Here is a 24,310-nt window from a genome sequence, read left to right as displayed (position 1 = left end):
AATGGAGGCCCACCCTTAGCACCAAGCTGTCAGCAGGAAAAGAGAAATTAAAATTGATTTTTAGAAGCAAATTTCTGTGACCTTCCTCATTGCACCCAGGAGTATCTGTAACATCTGTCATTTATTATATTTCATGGCTGGGGTTTTTAACCAACCACTGAGCCTGGCCATTCCAAATCCAGTGTGCACCTTTGACTGCATCAGTGCCAAGACTCAGGAGTTTTGGCCATCTGGGAGTTCCACAAAAGGAGGAAGTGTCTGCATCTCTCTGCACACACCAAGAAACATTAAAAATATACAGGAGCTGGTTTGAAAATGACACCTTTAAAATTGGAGGTTTTAGTACAACCAGAATAGATTCTGCAGATTTATCCTGTCCTTGTTAAGCTTTACAACCTTTCTTTGCAAAACAGAGGTGGCAGGTTCTCAAAGAGTTTAATTTTTTAAAATAATGACCCAAATAAAGCCAGTGGCTAGTGATGGCAGCTCCTCAGTGAGCTCAGTGGGCATAAAATATGAGAGCAGTGTCTCTCATAATAGTGCAGGAGCTGCTAAGGAAATTTAGTGTAAGTTTCAGAGTCACTCCTCTCCATCTTTTCTCAGGAATCCCAGTTCAAACACAAGATCTCCCAGACTCTGGAGGTTTTCTTGCAATGGAGACTGTCTCCAGAAGCTGCCCACAGATTTCCCAGGATACCAGAGTGGTGCTCCCCACAGTAAAGCAAACCATCCTTGCTTCTCTTCCTTCCAATATTCTTCCATAATTCCAATGTTTTTCTCTGAAAAACAAAACCAGGTCATAAACCCAGTTGAGCTTTGGACAAAAAGTTTCCAAAAGCAGCAAATATAATGCAAGAAAAGTCATTTTGTAACACAGAAAAATACAAGCACAGTTATACAAGTGTTCTTGTTCCAAGAACAATTGTAAGTGGGTTTTGTTTTGATTTGGAAAAAACTCCAATATCTCAGTGTAGTTGCAGCAGACCACACACTGGAAAAATTACATGGTTTTCTGGTGGCTGTATAATAAGAAAGGATTTTTCTCTCAGAGACAGAAAAGGCCTATTCAAGGTTGGAAAGGGAGTGTAGCTCAGAAGAATGAAGAATCAGGAAGCTGAGGAGATAGGTCAGAATTGTGTGAGGGTGATGTGGTCTCATTGTCTGAGCAGCTGCCAGGGAATTAGGAAAGACAGCTTCTCCTTTTTCATCAAAACACAGGGGCTAAAAGCAGAAATCCAATAAATAGCAGGTTTAGGGGTTTGCTCTTAGGGTGGCTCCATGCCTGGTGTCTAGCTGGAGATAAGAGTTTTTGCAACACAAAGTGGCACAGATAGAAAATAAGGTGGGAGGATAAGCACAGTGGGCTCTGTGCCAAAGGTTTTGTGATGTGCTCACACTGAATCCTGCAGCAAGAGAACCACAAATATCTGCAGCATTTATGGATGAAGATCCACTCCAGGCTGGAGACAAGTGAAGCACTCTCAGAGTCAGTCCCTGAATTCACACCCACGGAGTGAGCCCATTGCAGAAGCTGCTTTCCAGGTTACTTTATGCATTTTACTTCACTGGCCAATTTTGGACGGACTCCAACAAGTAGATTTTTTAAAAAACATTCTTTTTACCAATAAAACACAATAAAAGATTTTATAGCCTTGATGTGTTTCTGGCATGGTTCAAAAACTGCTGCTAATAAAACTTTTCCAAGAGGAAAAAATGACCAAGCTGTCACAATGTAAATATGATCTTTTTTTTTTTTTTAATTTGGGGTTTTATGCAGGAAACTGGGACACAACATCACAGGAAAAGATTATGTTAAGAGAAGAAAACCTATGTAAACACAACTTAGAGTGGAGCAGTGTCATGTTCCTGGCAGCCCATGTTAAATGCAGTTGGAAAGAATTGTGTTTTCATGCACACCAAGGGCTGGCTCCTCCTCACCACAGAGTCAGTGACAATTCACCAAGTGACTTCAGTGCTGCCCTAAAGCAGCAGCCTGGCTGATGAATATGGCACCAGGCAGCCAGAGCGGGGCTCTGAGCTCAGCCCTGGCCTGATCCAAGCTCCCTGGGTGAGATCCATGCAGCTCCTCACATGGAGAGAGGGGTGAGCTGTCAGCCTGCTCCCCTGCCAGCTCTCTGAACAGTCCCAGCCTCTCCCGGCATGCCAAAGCCTTTGTTCTTGAGGTGTTTTTAGGTGCAATTATGATTTAACAAGGAATGAGTAATGCCCACCCTCAATCACCTCTGGCATCGTTCAGCGCTGTGGTGACTCTGGTTCACTGCCCTGCCTGGTTCTGCAGGAGATAAAATGTGCCAAATGCCAAAAAAAGTGATAAAAATGTGCCTTCAGCAGCCACGTCCCCTGCAGCAGGAGCTGTGCAAACTGCAGTGCCCTTTGTGTGCAGAAGCTGCTGGATTTTCAAGGATCATCACCTCTGTCCCTGAAAATGGTTCCTCCTGAGGAGCAGGAGGGCAGGCAAGTGGACAGAGAGACCTGCAGGGATGAACAAGGAGCTCCTGGTGATATTCCTGCTCTCATTTCAGTGCATTTTTTACTTCTGAGAGGCTCTGTAAGAACTGCAATGTTGATATTTATTTTACTCTACCAGGCAACATTCTCAACTATGAAATTGGCCACGCGAGGGCACCAGCACTGCTCAGGAAAAACAACAACAACAACAAAAAAAAAGGCAAAAAAAGACAAAACTGGGTAAGCGAAGGAACAAACAGGAGTTGGTTTACAAACTGAACAGCTGCAAAAGCACAGGAGAGCAGGTTCCAGGCAGGAGTACCCAGAGCATCCAGCAGCTCCGGGGTGCACAGCAGGGAGGAGGAAATCCCCCAGCCTCAAAAGGAGCTCAGCTGCTCCTGCTGCCCTGCCCAGAGATCCCTTTCCTCAGGGTGGCTGTGGGAAAAGCTCCCACACCTTTGCTGTGCTCGGTGCCCAGAGCCTCCCTCTGCCCGGGCTCAGGCTCTGCCCCTCTCCCTCAGCACAGAGAGGTTTTCTCACCTGAGGGCCAGGTGAGCAGAGATGGCTGAAATCACATTTTCAGCCCAGCACTGGTTACCTGGTTTTGTGCCTTTTCAATGGACATGATGTGTGAGAGGGACTGCAGGTAACTCCAGAAGTAAAAGAAATGAATTTTAGCTTGAGCTGAACATCCAGACTGGAGAGCTTTTTCCACAAAGACACCACCAGAAGGAATTCCTTTAGAAAGAAAAGAGAAAGCATGTGATTTTTCAAGCCTGCATCTTAATTATCTGATTTTAAATGATGCCATGTAAAAACAAAACCCTTGGCCTCCCCAAATCTGTCACTTAGTTCCCCTGCCAAACACCATCCAGGACACAGACATTTGCACCAAGAGAAACTCATAGAATTCAGAATCCCAGAATGCTCTGAGCTTGAAGGGACATTAAAGATTACCTGATCCCACCCCTGCCATGGCAGGGACACCTTCCACTATCCCAGGCTGCTCCAAGCCCTGTCCAGCCTGGCCTGGGACATTCCAAGGATCCAGGGGCAGCCACAGCTTCTGTGCCAGGGCCTCCCCATCCTCCCAGTAAAACATTTCTTCCATATATCTCACCTAAATTTCCCTTTTCAGTTTGAACCCATCCTTGGCCCATCACTGTGATTCCTGATGAAAAATATCTACAAAGCCCCTGTTCAAGAGGCAGTCCTGTATGAATGTGTAGATAAGTGCAAAGCTCATTTTGCTTACAAAGGAAAATCCTCATTGCTAACAGATTCCTGTGGTTAAGCTAAAGCTTGTCCTGCAGCATTGGCTGTGGATACAAAAGGATTGTTCTTTTTTGTTGTGACTGTAAGTGAACAAAATGCTGTTTGCAACTAGATGTTTCTCCCGAGGTTTTGTGATAGCCTGGATTAATTCCATGCAATTATTCTGGGCAAGTAAATTTATTCTGAATGCCCTGGTAGGTTTGTGGCAGTTCAGAGGAATCTCTCAGATAGGACACATCTGTTGTGAAGAACACCAGGTAAGGCAGGGATGGGGGAAATGGAAATAACTCCAGCTGCAACCAGGGCAGAAGGGAACTCAGCTGCCAGACAGCAAGGGGGTGAAAAGGGTTTTACAGGACCATCCCTACAGTCTAAACTTATTAAACCTTTTGTACTATTTGAAAAGCTGTTTCTTCTACTGTGCTTGTAGAGATACATGCCAGAAAACCAGAGCAATGAAGAGTTCCAAAATGCACACATGAATTTGAAAAGTGTTTGATTGAATATTCCACAGCAGGTTGTGCATAGATTGTTTTATTCAATACAGAGTGCTGTAAAATCCTGAAGTGCTTTATTGTTCTTGAGGTACTGAAATTATTTCTAATTCTACTCCTAAGAATAATCAAGTCAAAAGTGAAAAATAGATTGATTCTGTTGTTATGCCTCACTCCTAATGAGTTCCTAGCAGCACTCAGTAAAACCCCACAGCCCTGCTGCCCTGGGGCAGTGCCTCAGCTGCAGAAACATCACAGACCCCTGAAACCTTTCCTGCTCTCCTGGCTCCTTTTCCTGGGACTGGTGGTCAGTGCTAATGAGGAGATGAAGGGCAATGCTAAATTTAAATTTACCGACTAAACCAGAGAGATACTGCCAATGTCTAAGTTAAAATCACATGTATTTGCAACCTTTTATATTCAAAATAAAAGGAATTCTAGAGTACTTGGACCTGATTTAAAATGTTTGTAGTCTGCCACAAGCTTTTTTTAACTCTGTAATTGAAATGCTCCCATTTGGAATGCCTGGGTGGAGATATTTTTAATCCAGGACTAAAGGCTTTAGTGCTGAAGTAGTTCCATTTTCCCAAGCCAGCTGTGCAGTTCCTGTGTTAATTAGGGGATGATCATTAATAAACAGAGGAACAGGAGGTCTCTGAGGCTGTACATTTATTACATGTTCCCCAAAGGGGGTCAGTCCTTTGCATTCTGTTTTTTGCCATATTTGGGGGTTCATTTTGTTCAGGAGCCAACCTGCAAAGAGCTCAGGTAGTCCAGTGCAAAACATGATGATTTGCAATATTTGTTCTGCTTTTCCTCATGGCCCAACCCCATCTTCAGATTCACCAACAGATGCTGAGGAAAGTAAAACATCCTTTGGGGACTGTATCAATTTGGGGAAAACAGTGCTTTTCTAAAAAGCCCTTCTGAAACTTTATTTAACTCAGCTAAAATGTGTCTCTCTAATAATTTAACTCGATGTCACAGTTTAAAATTGATGCTGGGATTGGATAAAAAAGACAACATCAAGATAAAAGCTGCAATTAATTAAAACTGCAATAATTGCAAGTATTAGTTTTCCTTTTCAACTTCCAGAGGGATTATTGCCATGACAGGTGGGAAGATGCTACCAGCACAATTGTTTCTTTTTGTCATAGTTAGAGGATTTTACTTACTGATATTTGTGGGACAGTTTGAAATTCAGAACAAAATAGGTACCAACAAAGAGACCTTTAGAATAAAGATCAGTAACATTAGAGAAAATACGTGGCTTCTAAGAATTATAATTTTGATTGAGGGGATCAATCTTCCCTCATTTTCCCCACCCTGCAGAAGTTTAACTGCTGCTTCCACTCAGCCCAAACTTTCAGCCTTCCATTATAGTTCCCATCCAGCAGAAAAAGAACCAGCTTTTCCCTTTTGACCCCCAAATTTTTGGAGCAGCCACCCCTGACAGAGCTGTGGTGTTTTCCCTGGCAGGGCCAGCTGGTGAGGATGAGGAGGGACACCCTGAGGTGCTGGGCTGTGCTGGTGGCAGTGATGGCACTGAGCGTGGCCGAGGACTTCCCGTGGACCAAGAACAACCCAGGCTCCTTCTACTACGGCACCTTCCCAGCTGGTACCGCCCAGACCCGGCTGCTTTGGGGCTTGGAATGTTCTAGACCTGGAAACCCAGAGGTTTTCCCTGTCCTTCCAGGGAAATGGCAGGAACAGAAATGGAGGTGGCTGCAGGATGCAGAGCACTTTGGGATGTGCTCTGGGAATACAGGGATGCACATGACCCTGCATTCCATAATACAGGGACAGGCTCACAGATAACAGCTCATACCAAGTGTAACAAGGCATACCTGAGAACTCTTCTCCTTTTTTCTAAATTACCTACCATTAATGAAATATACCAAAACACCCTTTGTTATACAGCTAATTTAAGAAATCAGTGAAATAGCTGTGTGGGGTTTGTTTCAAGCTGTTCAGTATTACCCAATCCACTCTTCAGTATGGATTTATGAACCTTATCCTTTCTTCAACACATATTTAAACACATTTCATCCAAGCAAAATCAAAACTAGAAATATACAGGCACTGACTGGTTTTCATGCTCAAGTTTTAAAGTCATTTATAATATAGTATTTTGTGTAATAGGAAAAAAATCCAGGATATTTCTGTATATTTTACATAACATCTAAACCTGTAGTTGCTAAAACTACCATGAAAACCAGCAGGGAGAAATTATGTGGAACCCTAATTTGTTTTTTACAGTAAGACATTTCTATGCTACCAATACCCTACCCCATCACTGTAAAATACAGATTTTACAGGTTTAATAAATGAAAGGATTCCATTTCTTTTTGAATGCATCAGAACAGGACACCTTCATTTATTCCCCATTTTCAGACCTATTTAGGCACAGACACATTTTGAAATGTAGAAAACCTCAGCCTCTCCAGGAGTGCTCCCTTTCACTTCCAGTTCCTTTCTCCTATGAGCATTTAGCACCAAGACCAATCAGCAGGAAGCTGTTCCAATAACTCCCTGTTTTTACCTCCAGGTTTCTTGTGGGGTGTGGGGAGCTCTGCCTACCAGACCGAGGGGGCCTGGGACCAGGATGGCAAAGGGCCGAGCATCTGGGATGCCTTCACCCACAGCAGAGGGAAGGTGCTCAGGAACGAGACGGGAGACTCCGCCTGCGATGGCTACTACAGAGTCAAGGTATGGCTCAGGAGGAACCTCTGCACCTCTGCAAATGGCCTGGGGCCACTCCTTGCTCCTGGGGTCCCATTTTGAAGGAAAGCTTTAGCTGCTCTAAAGGTTATTCAGCTTAGGAATCCAGGTGTTGATATTTTTTATCAGTTCGGTAAAATCTTCTTCCTTTATAATCTCATAGAACCAATCATCCCACAGTGTTTTCAAAATACATGTCAGCTTTTCAGAATTTTTGTGCCAAAAATATCCTATATGTTGTAGGAAGTCCAAATGCTTAGTTAGAAATACAATAAACGGATTTGAGCTTTAAATAAAATTAACTTTTTGTGTGTGTAGGCGTGATATTTTCTGAAAAATCCTTTCCTTAGGATTTTTTCTCCTGAGAAGCTGAGAGGCCTCAGGAACAAAATGTAACCAATGGTTATCTGCTGCTGTGGAATGCAACAGGTGGATCTGTGATTGGGCTCATGTGGTTGTTTCTAATTAATGGCCAATCACAGTCCAGCTGGCTCAGACTGTCTCGGTCAGTCACAAGCCTTTGTGATCATTCCTTTTCTATTCTTAGCCAGCCTTCTGATGAAATCCTCTTTTCTATTCTTTTAGTACAGTTTTCATATAATATATAACATAAAATAATAAATCAAGCCTTCTGAAACATGGAGTCAACATTCTTGTCTCTTCCCTCATCCCAAGACCCCTGTGAACACCATCACATGTGTGTGCATCTACGAAGTTTGCCATGTATTTTTCAGAGGCTTTAAAATTCAGTCTGGATGTTGCCCATTTTTTGAAAGGATAACAAACAAATCATCAATGCAGCTCTGTTCACAACATGTTTCCAAGGCTAATACCATCAAAACCAATTTTGAAATTACTGTGCTGGAGGAAAGACAGATACACAGCAAAGGGAATCCAAATGACTGTGAGAAGGTTACATAATTGGAATTGCAACTAATTTAATAAAAGTTATATTCCACTGAGGTTTCTCCATGCAGATGAAGTTCAAGGGAGAAGCAGAGGTCTCAGCAAGAACTAAGAGACAAGAAACTAATTATGCCTTACTCTCCTAAAGTGGGAAAGGCAGAAGCAGAAGTTTGAAAGAACAGCTTAAAAAGTATCTCAGAGAAGCTGGGGCTCTGAGCCTCCCTGGGGTGTGGCACCAGAAGAGATTGACACAGAGATCATTTGGATTTAGAAATACTTTCTAAAACTTGCTTGTATTTGTCCACTTACCTGGTCCTCTTTATATCAGAGCAATCTTTGTTTTTATAATCAGAATTCTCTTTGCATTGCACAAATACCACCAATTTTTAATTTCATTGAACACTGAAGATGTACAATTTCTTAGCAAAAAGAACATATATTCATATGGGATTTAGGGGGTTTTCTCTTCCAGTATAAGGCAGTGAAGGAAAGTCCAAGTAATTATGTTTTTGAGCCTGAGCTGAAATGTTTGAAGTTGAGATTTACAGGCCTCTATTATTTTCTAATACAAATTCTGACATAAATATAATTGTATTGCAAAACCTCACCTCATTTTTCTGTAGTGCAAACATTCAGTCTCCACAGTTGCACAAAACATTACAGGACTTCTTTGGCCTGTCAAAAAGAAAGTGGTTCAAGAGAAAGACTTCAACTAGAACGAGTCATCACCTCAAAGATCAGAAAAAAACCAGACTGAATCCACTTTTGTGCAAATCTTCCATAGATATTCTGCATTCAGAACTAGTTAAGAACTGAAGTTATTCTGCTTGGCCTCAGCATGTGTTAATTAGACTTTCTTCTCACAGGATGACATTCAGTTACTGAAGGAGCTTAAGGTGAATCACTACCTCTTGTCTATCTCATGGCCAAGGATTATGCCCACAGGCATCAAAGGTAGGCACAATTTCACCACATTTTCCCCAATATTATCTGTAAGGAATTTTACTCCTGAGAAACCCACAGTTGTTCAACATTCCTGTTACAGATTCCTGTTTGTCTGCATTTTACCATTACAGAATTCCCAACACTGTAATGGAAAATTTCTTGGTTAATATTTTTAGATCTGTGTTCTTCCAGTTATTTGGGAACCAATGCAAGTAATTCCTTGTCTGTGCTTTTCATCAGCTGAGCAACTGAATGAGAAGGGAATACAGTTCTACAATGACACAATTAACAGTCTTCTGGAAAACAACATCACCCCTATTGTGAGCCTCTACCACTGGGATCTGCCACAGGTCAGACAATATTTAAATTAGTGAAAAACCTCAAATAAAGCCTTCTGTTAGAAATAATTTCCTAAGGTTAAGAACTAAGAGTACTTAAAAAAATTAGAGAAGCCTGCATGTCTTTAAGAATTTGTAAATATTTCCTTTTCATTTGGATTTTATGTACATTAAAGTTTTGAAAAATCTCTTTCTAAGCTAGAAATAGAAACAGAATTAAATAGAAATAAAAGTCTTTTTAAGCAGCAACTGACCTTCAAGTACAATTATTGAATCTTGAAATTCTTACTTCCAAAGGTTCTCCAAGAAAAGTATGGTGGCTGGCAGAACATAAGCATGATTAATTATTTTAATGATTATGCAAATCTGTGTTTTGAGAAGTTTGGTGACCGTGTGAAACACTGGATTACATTCAGCAATCCTTGGGTAAGTCATCAATGCTTTCCTTCCAAACTCTCCCACTGCACTGTTCTGTTCCTAAAGTTCTGTGCAAGTGACACTAGAGGAGAGTAGGGGAAAAAATGGAGAGGGAAGGGGAAACATTTAAACCACGAATCTTTGTGGCCAAAGATCTCAGCAGGCAGATTTTGCACAAGGGCAGTTTTAAGACATGAAATTCCAGGAAAATTTTGAAAACTCCTCAGCTGGAGAGACTGAAATTATAAATTAGGAATTGAAAGGCAGTTGTCATTTACCCTCCCCATTCCTCAGCTCACCCCTGTAACCCTCCTCACCAACACCCTGCTCCCAGTGCCACAGCTGGGCACCAAGCAGGCAGGAAATGGGAGCCAAGGAAGGGAAGAGGGGACTGCAGAGGGCCAGCCCAGCAGGGGAGCACAGGAGGCAGAGGATCCAGGAGCACATCCCCTGGCTCTGGAGCCCAGCAGGACTGACTGTGCCTCTGTGTTTGCAGGCAGTGGCTGAAAAGGGCTATGAAACAGGAGAACACGCGCCAGGACTGAAGCTCGGTGCCTGTGGTGCCTACAAGGCTGCTCATCACATCATTAAAGTAAAAACCTCCTGAAATTGTGCCTGAAATTATGTGTCAGTTCAGGATTTTTATCAGATTTCACTCCTTAAACTGAAATGTACTTTCACAGCCCTGTAATTTCTAAGTAGCACACTGAAGTTATCATCTGGCTTTAAACCCCCAGTGCAGAATCCAAGGCACTAACCAATGCTTGGCTCTTGATTTAACACTTGCAACAATTTGAATTTCCTTATATTATAAATGTGTCTTCTAGTTTGTTTCAAGCTGGTTGAAAAAGAAAACATCCAGGTTAGTCTAGAAACAAACATCCTGGCCTGTTGAGATGAACCTGAATGTTGCAAGTGACTTCAGGAAGTCTCTGGTAAAAATGAACTTTCATCTGCCTGAATAAATTAGGGAAAGACATCCAAAGAGCAGAGCCACGGGACAGAGCCCTATCCCGAGGGCTGTGTGTCAGCTCCATGTGCACGTCCTGGAATTTAGGGAAGGAATCTTGCATAAAGGCTTTTGTGATGTCTTACATGAAATCAAAGTTTCTGTAATAAACACAAAAGAAAGTCTGGTATTTTCAGGCTGAGCTCAGTGCAAAAAGTGCTCACCAGCTTTCCATGCCATAAGGGATGAAAATATGCACAGGATTTCTTTTATTGTAACATTTTTTACAGACTCATGCCAAGGTTTGGCACTCCTACAACAGCACCTGGCGCAGGGAGCAGAGAGGTAATGAGGATTCATTCTGTGATTGTGCTGCTGTTTCTGTTGAGGGCTTCAAGAACTGCAGAACTGTCCCTTTGTTTTAAGGGATGGTTGGAATTTCCCTAACGAGTGGCTGGGGCGAACCTGTTGACCCACACAGCCAGACAGACAGAGATGCTGCTGAGAGGTACATCCAGTTCCACCTGGGATGGTTTGCAAACCCCATTTACAGAGGGGACTACCCAGAAGTTATGAAGAATTATGTAGGTAAGTCCCAGTAGCTGTGACATGAACAGACCCACACTTCCAGCACATTACAGGGGAATAACTCCTGGCCACAGCTGAAAGTGAGGGCACAGGGGAGACACAGCACAGCAAAGGCCCCCAGGCTGGACACAGCTCCTACAGCACTTTGGGGACACAACAGGACACTTGAAATCACTGTTTCTCCACGTATTGTACCCAACCTAATTCTCCAAACCAAAAGGATGAAAGATGATCTCATCTTAAAACACCAATTAAACTCAGGTGTCCTCAACACTACCACTAAATTCAGGAAAACCATATTTGGCCCCGGCACAGGTGCCCAGAGAAGCTGGGGCTGCCCCTGGAAGTGTCCCAGGCCAGGCTGGATGGGGCTGGGAGCAGCCTGGGACAGTGGAAGGTGGCCCTGCCCATGGCAGGGGGCGAGGAGATGATTTAAAAAGTCTCTTCCAACCCAAACCATGCAGGATTTTATGATTGTATGATTTATTTCTGGTGAGATAAAGAAAACCAGTTTCTGTGCTCCTCAGAAGTTGTCTCCTATAATTATTTTGCTAGGTAAGAAGAGCGCCCAGCAGGGCCTGGGGACATCAAGATTACCAACTTTCTCAGTGCAAGAGAAAACCTATATCAAAGGCACCTCGGATTTCCTGGGAATCGGTCATTTTACCACTCGTTATGTCCTGCAGAAGACCTTTCCCTTCCTCCAAGTGTCCAGTTACCACACTGACCCTGACCTGGCTGAACTGGTGGACCCCAACTGGCCAGCTCCAGGCCCTAAGTGGCTCTACTCTGTGCCCTGGGGCTTCAGAAGGTTGCTCAACTTCATCAAGGTGAGTAGAGCAGATCTCTAATTATAAAGGAAGCCATCAAAATGCCTGGTTTAGATTTAGATTGTCATCAGTTCCAGCTATTGGTCTTGTCCTAGTGGGAATTTTGTCCAGAAAAATCTTAATTTCAGCTCAGAAAACTACAAAATTCAGTCATTTTAAAATAAGCCCTATGGTTAACTTAAATTCCTACTACACATTTTTCTTACTTAGGTAAGTAAATGTAGAAAATTGTTTTTCATGCACTTTGCTAATTCACATATTCTGCCAAAATGAAATTATTTTATGTGAAGCAATTTAAACATTTCTGTTTGCAGACCCAGTATGGGAACCCCCTGATTTATGTGACAGAGAATGGAGTGTCTGAAACGGTGCAGTGCTCTCAGCTGTGTGACGAGTGGAGGATCCAGTACCTGAAGGGATACATCAATGAGATACTCAAAGGTCACTTAAAAACAGCTTTATACGATTTGACTTTTGGGGTATTTTCACCTTCTGCTTATTTTTTACTTTGTCCTTTCCATCACAGAGAAATAACTATTCACAAGTCAAAATGGACAGCAAATCTGACTCCAATTTTCGTCAAAATGTCAACCCAAGCAAACATATCAATACTAATAACTACATTAACCTACCTGAGATTTAATACTGCAATATTTCAGTTTCCACTCTAAGAAAGGAGAAATTACAATGCCCATAGGGTTCTAGAATCTCTAAGCTAAAGACAACAATTTCAAAGAACCTGAATTAATTTGTACTTCATTTTTCTGTCCTGCTCCCCATCTCTTCCTGCTATAAACCAAAACATTTACAGAACCATATTTGAAGGACAAACCCTGCCTTTATCAGTGATTTGTGTTTTGTTTCCAGCTCTAAATGATGGTGTAAATGTCAAAGGTTACACTGCCTGGTCACTGCTAGATAAATTTGAATGGAACAAAGGCTTCTCTGAAAGATTTGGGCTTTACCACATTGACTTCAAAAACAAGAACAAACCACGGTACCCAAAGGCATCTGTTGACTACTATAAAAAGATTATCAGTGCAAATGGATTCCCCAATCCAAGAGAGGTGATGTCAGCTGCTAATTTTGATTTTTTTTCCTTTTTCTTTGATTTATGTGCACATATCACATCGAATTTCAGGAATCAATTTGTACGAATATGGTACAGAAGTGACACTTTGGTTGTGTAAAACAGGGATCTGTTGAATACAGAGATACTCAGATACTGAAAGTGGAACAGACTCACTGTTTCTAAAGCACTCTAACTGGAATTACTGATGAAGTCAAAAATTCCCCATCAGAAGTCATTTAGCAGTGCTGTCAGATTTCTAGGCAGAAAGCTCCACATATGTCCTACTCTACTGGCAAATAACCTGGAATGTATTATGTGCTATTAAAAATTTTATTAAACAATTAACTCGGAGAAATACCCCAAAATAAAAACCACAAAGAAGCTTTCAGAAAGCCACGTGTTGGCAGAATGAAGTGGTTTCAAGTTAATTGTAGGGGTAAGGAGGGAGCTGTGGGAGTGAGGAGGATGCTCAGCCTCACAGAAATGTTGCCCTTCCCAGGTGGAAAACTGGCACCGGAAGGCCATGGACTCCTGCTCTGCCACACACCAACACCTTGCTGCAGGTAAGGATGCCTCTGGTTTTTCTACAAAAGCAGATTCTGTAAAGTTCAGCTATTAATATTGATCTCTGAATGCTGCTAAAAGGTATTTTCTCCCCAAAAGCACTACAAGCCTCTAAAGAAAAATGTTTTTATTTATTGTCTCCCACTAAAACCACGGTAGCTAAATGGATCAGGTGTGGATGTTACTGAAATACAGGAACTGGAATAGCTGCTACTTAAAATTGAGGTTGGGGATTCTCCTTAAAATAAAACTCCTGAGTGCTTTTCCAAACACAAACCAAACCCAGACAAATCAAGAAAACCACACAGACAGAAAATCTCTAAATATTTGACTTTTACATAAAGTGGAACTATAAAAATAAATGAAAGGGCTAAGGACTGGCCTAAGATTAAATTTGGGCTGTCATGCTCCTGCAAACAAAGAAACCCCAACACAACTGATCCAGAACACCCAAAAACTTCCTGGTGTCATTCAGGACCTTTCAGAATTCCTGGAGTAGGGATTTTATGAAGATCAGATAACTACTGTAGATTCTCACAAGAGGATGAGCTAAACTCCACATGGTAGGAAATATCCCAGCAGTCAGCCTAAGTTAATCCTGCTCAGCCTCACTTCCAAGTCACGTTCAGTGAATGAACTGGGTTTACTCAACTCTTCCAGGCTTCTTTGTGGAATTAAGTTCTACAAAATAAAACCCTTTTAATTTTTCAAACAGATATAGAACAATCATAAAAAGGCCAAAGCTTCCTAAGGATTTCTCTTTGACAATTTTCTTTCACCTTCAGTTGAGGGAAATAAATATCAGAGGACCAGTAAAATATTGTTAATGCACTGCAGCTAATTCACAGCAAGGACAATTTCTGCAACCCCTTGAGCACTGAAATGTCTTCAGAAATAAAAAGAGAGGGAAAACTATCATGGATTTGCCCCAGCTTTGGCAGACTTAGGAAGTTCTGTTTGCTTTGTTTGCTGTTGATGCCAATGTCAACATTTTTATGTTCAAAAAAATCTTTATGTTAACTCTAAATTAGGTATTACTGTACTCCAGGGGATTAAATCTCTTACATATTCCTCATTTCTCAAATTTTAGATTCCCTGATTACTCACATGGAAATGGTGACAGAGATTGTTCTTCCTACAGTTTTCACACTCTGCATTCTCATCAGTATTGTCCTCCTCATATTCTACCTTCGAAACCACAGCTAAAACTGATGTTTGCACACATCTTCCTTTGCCAAAAGAACTAAGCTGCAACTGTTTTATTTGAGTAGTTGAAATTTACCACAGATGCTTCTTGTTGTACCCCTGTAATGAAATATTATTTACCAATCCACCTAGAGCTTTTATCGTTTTTCTATTCAATTCCCAAATCATCTCTTTGTTTTTACCAAAATACAAAATACATTCTCTTTCCACTGATTCTAAGTAGTAGATTTTATAATCCTTATTATTTTGGAAACTATTACACATTTTGTTAATCAGAAAAACAGTTAAGAGTAAAGTGATTCAAATCTTGCCAGTACAAATGTCAAGTGATTAAAAGCTGCTTGCAAATTCTGATTTCAGTCTGTTCATCAACAGCATTTTGATTACCATGTAATTGCTATTTGAAGAAAGACACATGATTTTAAAATATAAAAGGACTTAAATATTCCAAGAGCACTGCTTAAATGTGAACTTATTCATGTCTAAAAGTTAGGATAATGTATACCTTGCTATTTAGGTGTGGGGAAGAGCTGTTTGAAGTGAGTAATCCAAGGTGACAACTTCTGAATCAGATTTAAACCACATCCCCGCAGTTTAAACTTACCTTATGTGTTACAATATATTACACATGAAAATGTGCATTTTAAGTCATCCAAGTACTTCCAAAATTAATATTCCACCTTAAATTCCCTTCTACTGCAGGTAGAAACAAGTAATATAAAAACTTGGTTCCACAATTCAGCTGGCTGTACTTGAAATATAACTTTGCTTGAAACCAGAAGTTATAAAAATTTATAATAATAATCTAGAATTGATATCTTTAAAAAGCATGAATATTGGGGGACTTCCTTATTCTTACTTACCCATAGTTAAGTTTGTAATACAAAATATTTCTGTCTCAAATTATATAGTCAGCATGTACAAAATTATGGAATTGTTTAAATTAGACCACCAAAATGTTACCTCACTGATTAATCAACATAACACGTGCAACTGCCAACATATTTAAATGATTATGTCCAGCCAATTGTACTGATTTTGTTTTTAAAAAATTATGCAAAACATAGAAGACAACACTGTTAAAATAACTCACTTCACATTGAAGGAATAAAATAATTTGAAGAGGAGAGAGAAGTATTTTCAAGAATACTCCAAAATATAAATTCAGGGACAAAGAAACCCAAACTGGCTGAAGATCCCAAGGCCCTGGATGAAGAGCTTTCCAAATCCTTCAGGATGATGAAGCATCACTCCATCCCAGGAGAACATAACAAAATTGCTTGGTTTGTTGGTTAAGATAATTCACACTTTGAACAGGGTCTGATTGCATTTTTAATGATCAAAAAATAAAATATTAAACCCCAAAGTGCACAACTTTGTTGAATGCATGTAAATATATGAACAATTTCCACCATATTTACAAAATATTTATACTGTACAGTCATAATTGCACTGCATTTTTAACAAATGAGGCACCTACAGGTGAATTGTGGCTGTGGAGGTCACCCTTAAGTGTAACAAAGCAAATAAATCAGTGAAGATGAACTGTTTGAAGCCCAGAGTTTCTAAAGGTTCTGCTAGGACAGAAAACACTGAATTTTCCCCCTTTCTGTACCTTTCCAGTCCAGCTTGCTCAGTAACATCAACTTAAGTGAACTGCACCTGACTGCACTGAGTCATGGTAATAAAATACAGCCTTTCCTCACTGCTTCCATTTACTGTGGAGTCAGACAAGAAACCTGCAAGGACAAAGGGGAAAGTTGGGATTAGCCACTCTTGTTAGAAGGTAGAGATTAGTCCAGGGAGCAGCTTCCAGAACTGTTTTCAAAGTGCAGATTTACTGAAGCACTTCATGGCAAAAATCAATAAGGACAGGAAAGATTTACCAAACTCACATCAAACCCCACCCCAAAAAGGCAAATAATTTCTGTACCAGTGTCTCTGCTTAATTCTTCCCCATTCTGATGCTTTTCCACTTGTTCTGCACTTGCTTGCAGCAAGGCAGATCCTCTCCCCTTTGCACCTTCTCTGACTGGAGACCAGTATTAACAACAGGGAAATTTCTCTTCAAAACTCTTCTCAGATTCATTGGCAAACATTTTAGAAATAAGTTGCAAGATTTTTTGGGTACCAATCATCTCATATTTGGAACTATTTTGTCACTTTAACTCTAAAAATGTAACTCAGCCAAGGTGAGAAGGCAAAAAGTCACCACTTTCTGAATATCCTTATTTCTGTAAATATCGCCTCACTCTTTTAGCAGAGAGCAAAATAGCATTTTGCTTTTGCTGAAAAGTAAATTAAAAGCTCAGACCCACTGAACTCAGGATAAAAACTGAATTTGTTTGAAGTTTGTGCTTTGATTATTTCACTTCACCACCAACACTCCCCACCTGAACTGTTTGATGTCCCATGTTCAACAGGAGCAGTGGTGCTGACTTGCCACGTTGTTTTAACCTCCTTCTGTCCGTGCCCACTGCTTATCTCCACCCTCCAGACTTCAGGGTTATCACTGAGAGAATAATCAAAAAACATCAAAATTGAGTCAGATCTGAACTTCACATCTGAATTTTGTGCTGAAAATGCTGAACTTTCTCTTACTTTTGATAGAATTTCTTCACAAGAGCTGGTCTGATGGGCAGCTGAAACACGTGCTTCTCATCCAGAGGGTTTTCCTTGTAATACTTCATGCAAATCCTACAAGAGATACTAGGTTACTTTCTTTAAAGAAATGCTTGTACAACAGAGCAAAAACCTTGTGCAAAATTACCTATACTCTCACATTTTATTATTTCCTTTAGTTTTCAGCTTTAGTTTTTCAGTTTTAGTCCCATAGCAAAATTTGGCAGAAAGATCCAACTGCTCCTTCTGCAGTCTCACTATCACCAACATCTTGGTGTTTCTTTAAAACTGCCAAACCAACTCTACTTGTGATTGTCATTTAAAGAGCAAAGGTAGAAATGAAATAATTACTGTGTCAGAGGGAAGAGGTTCTCATGTCTGAACTGCAGTAAGCCTGTACAGCTGACCATTATTTCCAGCATATGGTGAAGCTTTTGAACACGGTGGACTTGTTCCTGGAGCTCCACGGATGTGGAAATGAAATAATCCTGAAAGAGCAAAGAGCTTCTGTTCTTACCTGAGCACTCCATTGCTACAGACACACAACACACCCTCAGCAAATAAAATCATCTTCCTGCTTCTTTGGAGAAGCCAAGATTTTTAGAGTGGTCCAGCAGTCTCAGAACAAAGCCCCATCCAAGTGTGACAAAGGTTCACTGCCTTGACAGCGACCCAGATCAGATATTAAGGGAATTATCTGGGAGTGAGGAAACAAAACAATGACATTTCTGCATTTCTGACATTTCCAGCCTCGTGACCTGCAGTTCAGTTTCTCAGCTTATATGATTTGCATCCCACTATCAGCTAAGCATGTTCTGCTTTATGAAATAAAAATAAAGCATCTCACCAAGTAGGTTACTGTTGCAAGTTCCTGGCCTGTAAAAGGAACAGCAGGGAAAAAAAATTAAAATTTAATACATGGTCTCAGATGAAATATAAGCAACATTCAGGTGATCAAACAGGAAATCTACTAAAGGACAAAGTCAGCAGGAGTGTGATGTTATTTACTGACATAATCATTCATTCCAAACAAGAAAACCCCTCTAAAGTGGTATGGTCAAGGCCTGATTTCATTTATCACCAAGGATGCACAGTGAGGAGACCCACTGTGTACTTGGAGACAACCACCCTCCTCAGGACAGACAAATGTACAGAAGTAGTGAAAATAAAAAAGCAAATAAACAAAGAATGAGAACAGGATGACAGACACCAAAAGGAAATGAAGGGATAATAACAACAGTAAAACACAAAGCTATGCTTCTTTTGAAACAAATAAGTTTTTAAAATTTTGAAATTTAAAATCTGAAAAGTTCCATTACTAAGGAAGCTGAAAACTGCACTTCAGCAGATGGGAAGGAAGAGATAGAGGTTACCCAAAAAGTTCATTATTTCCTGCATGGAACACCTTTTCTCCTGAATTCCTAATGCTGTTACCCAGTGTCAGGCTCACCTATGAAAAAACTGACATAATCCTTCTTCATCTTCTCCAAGCCAACCTCCAGGAGCATCTGAATGGGAGTGATGTCACTGAGGGAAACATCCTCCATCTTTCCATGGTAGGACTGCTGGATCAGCTGACTTAAGAAACTGCTACTCCCCTGATGAATCTAACAAGAAACAAGTCATGAACACCATCAACAGGGTTCAGAAGCTCAACACCAGGTAACACACAACTTCAAAACAACACAAATGAGGGGCAGTGAAGGGACAGGAACTGCATTTTATTCTAAACTACCCCAAATTTTAACATCTCTGTGAAATACAAATACATACCCATGGCTGTATCTCACCACGTTCCAGGGATTTTATGACCAGTGTGAAACAGTCTATTAACTCCTGATAGGAACTGACACCTGCAAAGAAAACCACAATATTTTAATTATCGATCCAGGCTCTTTCTCTGGCTGTTAAGTCAATAACACCAGGCCAACACACCCTAGCATGAACAAAACCCCTCAGTTAAAGAAAGAGAGCTGAAATTACAGACTGCACAGCTTTCTGGCAGCTTTGTCATATGATGACTTTCAAAAAGGTTACTCTAAAAACACAATGATAAACAAAGATCAGTGAATTCTATATACACTGAAAATTGTCCTTCAGATCCAGAGAAAAAGGAATTATAAAGTTTTCAGTTTTAGAGCAGATGGGTTTTAGCTTTAGAGAAACTACCAATGGTTTAGTACCTTTTGCAGTCAAACAAAATGAAATTATCTCCTGCTAGATGCTGGTCAGCCATTGGAGGGCTGTAAGAAAACAGATCATCCTACATCCCTAAAATGGGCTCCTTTAGGAAGAGAGCAATTGGTAGTGCTGGTACCAATTTTCTGAAGAGCTGATGAGTCCTTAAAACTCAGAAATGGACAGGAACTTCCCTGAAAAAGCAACACTGTCTAGCAGATAGAGAAGAAATGAAAGGAAAACAGATAGGCACAATACACTTACTTTTCATTTTGCACCATAATTGCTCAGTAAAATCCAGGTCTCCTCGCTCACCAAAGATTGATTTTATGCAACTGTCCACAGCAGCTGTGTCACATTTGATTTTCTGGAAGAATTTATGGGTCTTCAATGAAAAATGGTGCCTTAAGAATCAAAAACCTTCCACATCTGTATTTCTCCAGAGATCAAACTGGCTGCATCACTGATTTCCTCCCTTTTCCAGGGAAACTACCACACAGTAATTTGGCAGTATACTTTTATCTAACAGCGAGTCTGATTCTTTGCAGAATTATCACTCTGGATAACTCTAGCCTTGGGCAAAAGGAAACAAAAGCCACTGTCAGAGAGACTTCAGATCTCAGCCAGGTATGGCCTGTGTACCCAGCAGTGCCTGGGAGACCAAAATCCAGACACACAAATTCTCAGAGCAGAGAACTACTTCACTGTAATCCCGATACAGAATAGTTCTGTTGACACAGAAATCAATATTTTCTTAGATTATCAACAAAATGCTGATTCTCTCTTAATAGAAAATAGACCTAAGCCTTTCCTTGTAGGCTGAGAGGAAAAAGAAATCTTAATATCACCAAACACATTTTTATAATTTGAATTTGCCCGTTGCTTCACAATACCATAAACCTCTAGATAACTAAGACACATATTCAACTGATACCAATTGGCACCAAATAACTAAATTAGGCAAGAAAAGCAAATTAATGATAGAATGCAATGGCAGAAAGGTCAGAATTCCTGGAAGAAATCAGACCTTTTCCCATTATTTTTACACAGCAGAGACAGAAAGCAAGAGATCTATATTCCTTTACATCACTATTTACACATATAAAAAATAGACAAGATTTAGTGAAAATCTGAAATAACTGCAGTTAAAATGAAAGCAAAATGACAAAGCAGCTGATAGGAAATTGCACACACCTCTGTATCATTCTTGTCTTCAAATATATAATCTCCATCCAGCTTCTTCTTTAAATCTAGTAGAGTTAAAAAAATGAGTTCCACCACTATGAAAAGTGTCATCAAACCAATCATTAATCCCCAGGCAGATCATAACTAACAAATACACTGAATGATAGAATTGAGTCATTTAAAAATGGTTTTATAGGGTAAGGATATACTCTGAAAAGAGTTTTTAAAAATGTTTTTATTATTATTACTTTGCTCTCTGATATTAGGACAAAGAAAAATGACAAGTATGTATTAACCTATTTAAGTACTCTGTGCAGTGGTTACAGCACAGAAATGAACATTTCCTGTTGTAACACTTCAAAAGTTGTATGTGGAATTCCCTTTTATCCCTGTGAAGTGCCACACCCCTCCCTCCCCAGGGAGCAAGCAGCAATTACCAGTCAGGAACTCCTGGACCAGTTTAGGAGCTGACTCAGACTCTGATGGCTCCGGCCACTCGGTCACACCCGTCTTCAGCCCTTCAGCCAAAGCCTAAAGCAGCAAGAAAAGCCCAACAGAAATCAGTTCTTCCTGGGAGTCCTGCATGTGTCACCTTTCACAGACATTCACCAAGAACACAAATCTCTGCACAGCTAACCAGGAGTTACAAATGTTCAGAATTTCCTGGATGACTTTATTATTTATTTATTTCCTCTTTATATTCAAGATTTCTAAAACTGAGCTCCAAGTTTCAGCTAAAATAACCACTTGAAGTTATCTCTGAAAGGTCAGATGAAGTTTTCAATAAGGGAAAATATTAGCACATGGAATCCCCCTTCCATGCAAATGTGAAACTGGAATTTGCCCCCTGCACTCACCAGGAGGAGCTGCAGCTCTCGGTACAGCTGGAACACAGGACTTCTGGGGTCCCCCGACTCCAGGGCAATATTCTGAAAGTTCCACAAGTTTATCTTAGCTTCAAACTTCAGAAATTAGGTGTCTTAAAATCTTCATCAGTGAGAAGCATGTCAGCACAGCTTATAATACAGCTTACAAACAGATTGCATTGCTTTTATCTTCTTTATCCCACTGATGATGTGAGTAGTGCCAAGAGCTTGGGTTTATTTGCCTTTTCCATCCTGACCTACCAGGGTGGCAGCAGAGATCACTGGGGGAGTCTCCAGAATCTTTTCCACACCATTCCATGTGATATCCACATAGATGTTGCTTCCAGATTCTGCAATGGTGTCCTCTATTGCAGCAGCTGCAATCAGCTCATACTGAGCAAATCCTTTTGTTGTCACCTAAAATGAACAGATTCCAAAAATAAAAAACAAAACTCCCAAAGACAAAGTAATTTTAAAAGCATTTCACATGCATGCAAGAAAGGGTTAATACCAGACAAATGCATTATAAGCATGACCTGAAATCACTGTTATACTATGGAATTATAATAAGGTGGTTTCTATAGAGAATCTAAAAAGCTTCCCCAAACCAGCATCATAAATCCCAAAATAGAGTTTTTAAACTTCAACTGAAGCCATGACAGAGCATAAAAACCTACAACAGATGAATGATGTCTTATTTTATGTTCCATTTTGAGTTCTTCCAGGTTTGGAAAACGGGTTTTATCAGCTGTAGGACCTGGGAAAGGAAAAAAGTGAGAATCAAAAACCCCATTTGACACAATTCAAATCTGGCACTTCAAATCCATTCCCAAATATTCCATTTGGTGAGGCATGACTTGTGCTGTCCTTTAGAAAGCTGGAATTCTGCTTGCATTTCTCTATTGGTGATAAGAGCTGATATGAACATATATAAATGTTTAGAATGAGTCAGGGGTTGTGTAAGATGCTGAACAGCAGCTGAATAGCAGCAGTTTAAAAGTTTAAAAATAAGTTGAGGTAGGCCTGCACAGCTACAGGTGCATCAAGTAGATTAAAAACCATTTCTGCCCTGCAGCATTGGTTAAAAATATCTTTTCTCTTATTTTAATCCCTTCTTGCTCATTAAAACCAGAAATACAGAGCATTTCCAAGCCAGTATCACATAAAGAACAACGACAGCATTGTCACATCAGCATCCCCACATTTTTTAGCCTTCCTCATTTAATTTTCTGAGCACCATGACCACCTTACCATCACATGAAACCGTGTAAATATTGAGCCCTGTGACTTTGTTTCCAGCCTTGAGAGGCTCAGCTCCAATCCAGCAGGTGTGCTGAGGGTCAGAGCCATCACACCTGGCCCACAGGGGAGGAAGCACAGCCAGCTCACTCATGCCCAGGGAGCTCACGTTTGGGTTTTGCACCATTGTGTACAAGGAAATCAGCTGCCTAGGAACAGGGAGAAAGTAAGATGCCAGCAAATAACACAATATATGAATATAAACTGAAGGTTCTAAAATTATCATCAAATATTACATTTTAAGCTAATTAAAAAAATACATGAGTTAGGTAAATCATATTTTGGTATCATGCATTGGTATTTTAATAACACCAAACATGCAGATCAGATTTTTAGGGTTTTTTTTTAACAGGAGCTTTACTAAAAAAATAAGCACAGAAGTTTTAGGGAGCTTTTTTTGCTCATCTACACCCAGTGAATCCCATTAACCCAACAGCCCAGCTCACAAGTGCTTTTCCAATGCCTGAATTTTAACTACTTTTTAAAACCCTTTTAGCCATTAAAAGTAGGGAGGCCCTTTTACAGGATGGAAAACAATCACAACTCCTCATGAACTAATGAGTAATTTTATTTAGAGGATTGGAAATACGGATTTTGAATATTAGAAAAAGCCACAGAATTACAAAAGAAAACTCCCTCAAAAGGGGAGGGAAAGCTTTCACACTTACTTTGCTCTTCCAACAGACAGAGCCAGGGCTACAGGAGTCTCCTTTGGCAAAACCTCAGAGGCATAAACAGCATCATCTGTTCTTGATTCCTCCATGGAGTCGCTTTCTCCATTGTGTGTCTTTAAGAGAAACGTGTACGTAACGTGTGTGAAAAACATCTGACAGGAATTCAAAAGTCTGGATTGCATTTAACATCTACCAAGCACACTTACGGCTCTCTGCAAAATATACATTGCACTGCTTCCGTGCCAAAATTTTTCAACAGGATTTTTGCAACTGCCACCAACCAATGAGATCTCTACATCAGTCTGCAAAAAAAAAAAAAAAAAAAAAAAAAAAAAAAAAAAAAAAAAATCAAAACTTTTTAACTCACTGTATAGAAACACTGCATTTCAGCGTTTTTTTAAGAGGATGGAGTGACAGGACAAGGTGGAACAGCTTCACACTGACACACGAGTAGGTGTGGATTAGAAATGAGAAAGAAATCCTTCCTGCGAGGGTGGGGAGGCCCTGGCACAATTGCACAAGTGGAAGGTGGCCCTGCCATGGCCGGGGTGGAATGGGGTGATTTTCAAGTTCCCTTCCAACCCAAACCAGTCTATGGTTTTACCTCATAGATATAGGGATGTTCAGGGATACCGTCCTTTCCTTCTTCACGTATCCTGAAAGAAAAGAGAATGTTGATATACACCTTTCCCCTCAGCATTCCTCGTTAAAC

At 40.4% G+C, this 24,310-nt stretch overlaps 2 protein-coding genes across 2 annotated transcripts; one reads left to right on the top strand and one right to left on the bottom strand.

Annotated features, from left to right (window-relative positions):
- The first annotated feature begins 3,965 nt into the window (after positions 1 to 3,965).
- On the top strand, positions 3,966 to 14,774 carry LCTL (lactase like). Its single transcript, XM_066558994.1, has 14 exons — positions 3,966 to 4,001; positions 5,718 to 5,856; positions 6,787 to 6,947; positions 8,732 to 8,819; positions 9,051 to 9,160; positions 9,446 to 9,574; positions 10,062 to 10,157; positions 10,805 to 10,859; positions 10,941 to 11,102; positions 11,658 to 11,932; positions 12,247 to 12,373; positions 12,800 to 12,999; positions 13,504 to 13,567; positions 14,659 to 14,774. The coding sequence occupies exons 2-14, from the start codon at positions 5,733 to 5,735 to the stop codon at positions 14,772 to 14,774; spliced, it is 1,707 nt and encodes a 568-aa protein (XP_066415091.1). The 5' UTR covers positions 3,966 to 4,001; positions 5,718 to 5,732.
- Positions 14,775 to 16,088: 1,314 nt separating this feature from the next.
- Positions 16,089 to 23,858, bottom strand: ZWILCH (zwilch kinetochore protein). Its single transcript, XM_066558849.1, has 16 exons — positions 23,805 to 23,858; positions 23,593 to 23,711; positions 22,877 to 23,073; positions 22,303 to 22,382; positions 21,887 to 22,042; positions 21,617 to 21,688; positions 21,197 to 21,290; positions 20,769 to 20,824; positions 19,839 to 19,941; positions 19,170 to 19,249; positions 18,847 to 19,003; positions 18,244 to 18,272; positions 17,748 to 17,884; positions 17,376 to 17,471; positions 17,168 to 17,286; positions 16,089 to 16,513 (listed from the first exon to the last, which is right to left on the bottom strand). The coding sequence occupies exons 1-16, from the start codon at positions 23,823 to 23,825 to the stop codon at positions 16,422 to 16,424; spliced, it is 1,608 nt and encodes a 535-aa protein (XP_066414946.1). The 5' UTR covers positions 23,826 to 23,858; the 3' UTR covers positions 16,089 to 16,421.
- Between the last annotated feature and the right edge of the window lie 452 nt (positions 23,859 to 24,310).

The sequence above is a fragment of the Molothrus aeneus genome, chromosome 13, assembly GCF_037042795.1.
Source record: "Molothrus aeneus isolate 106 chromosome 13, BPBGC_Maene_1.0, whole genome shotgun sequence".
Lineage (NCBI taxonomy): Eukaryota > Metazoa > Chordata > Aves > Passeriformes > Icteridae > Molothrus > Molothrus aeneus.
The sequence above is the reverse complement of the archived record's forward strand: the minus strand, read 5'-3'. Positions and strand labels throughout refer to the sequence as shown.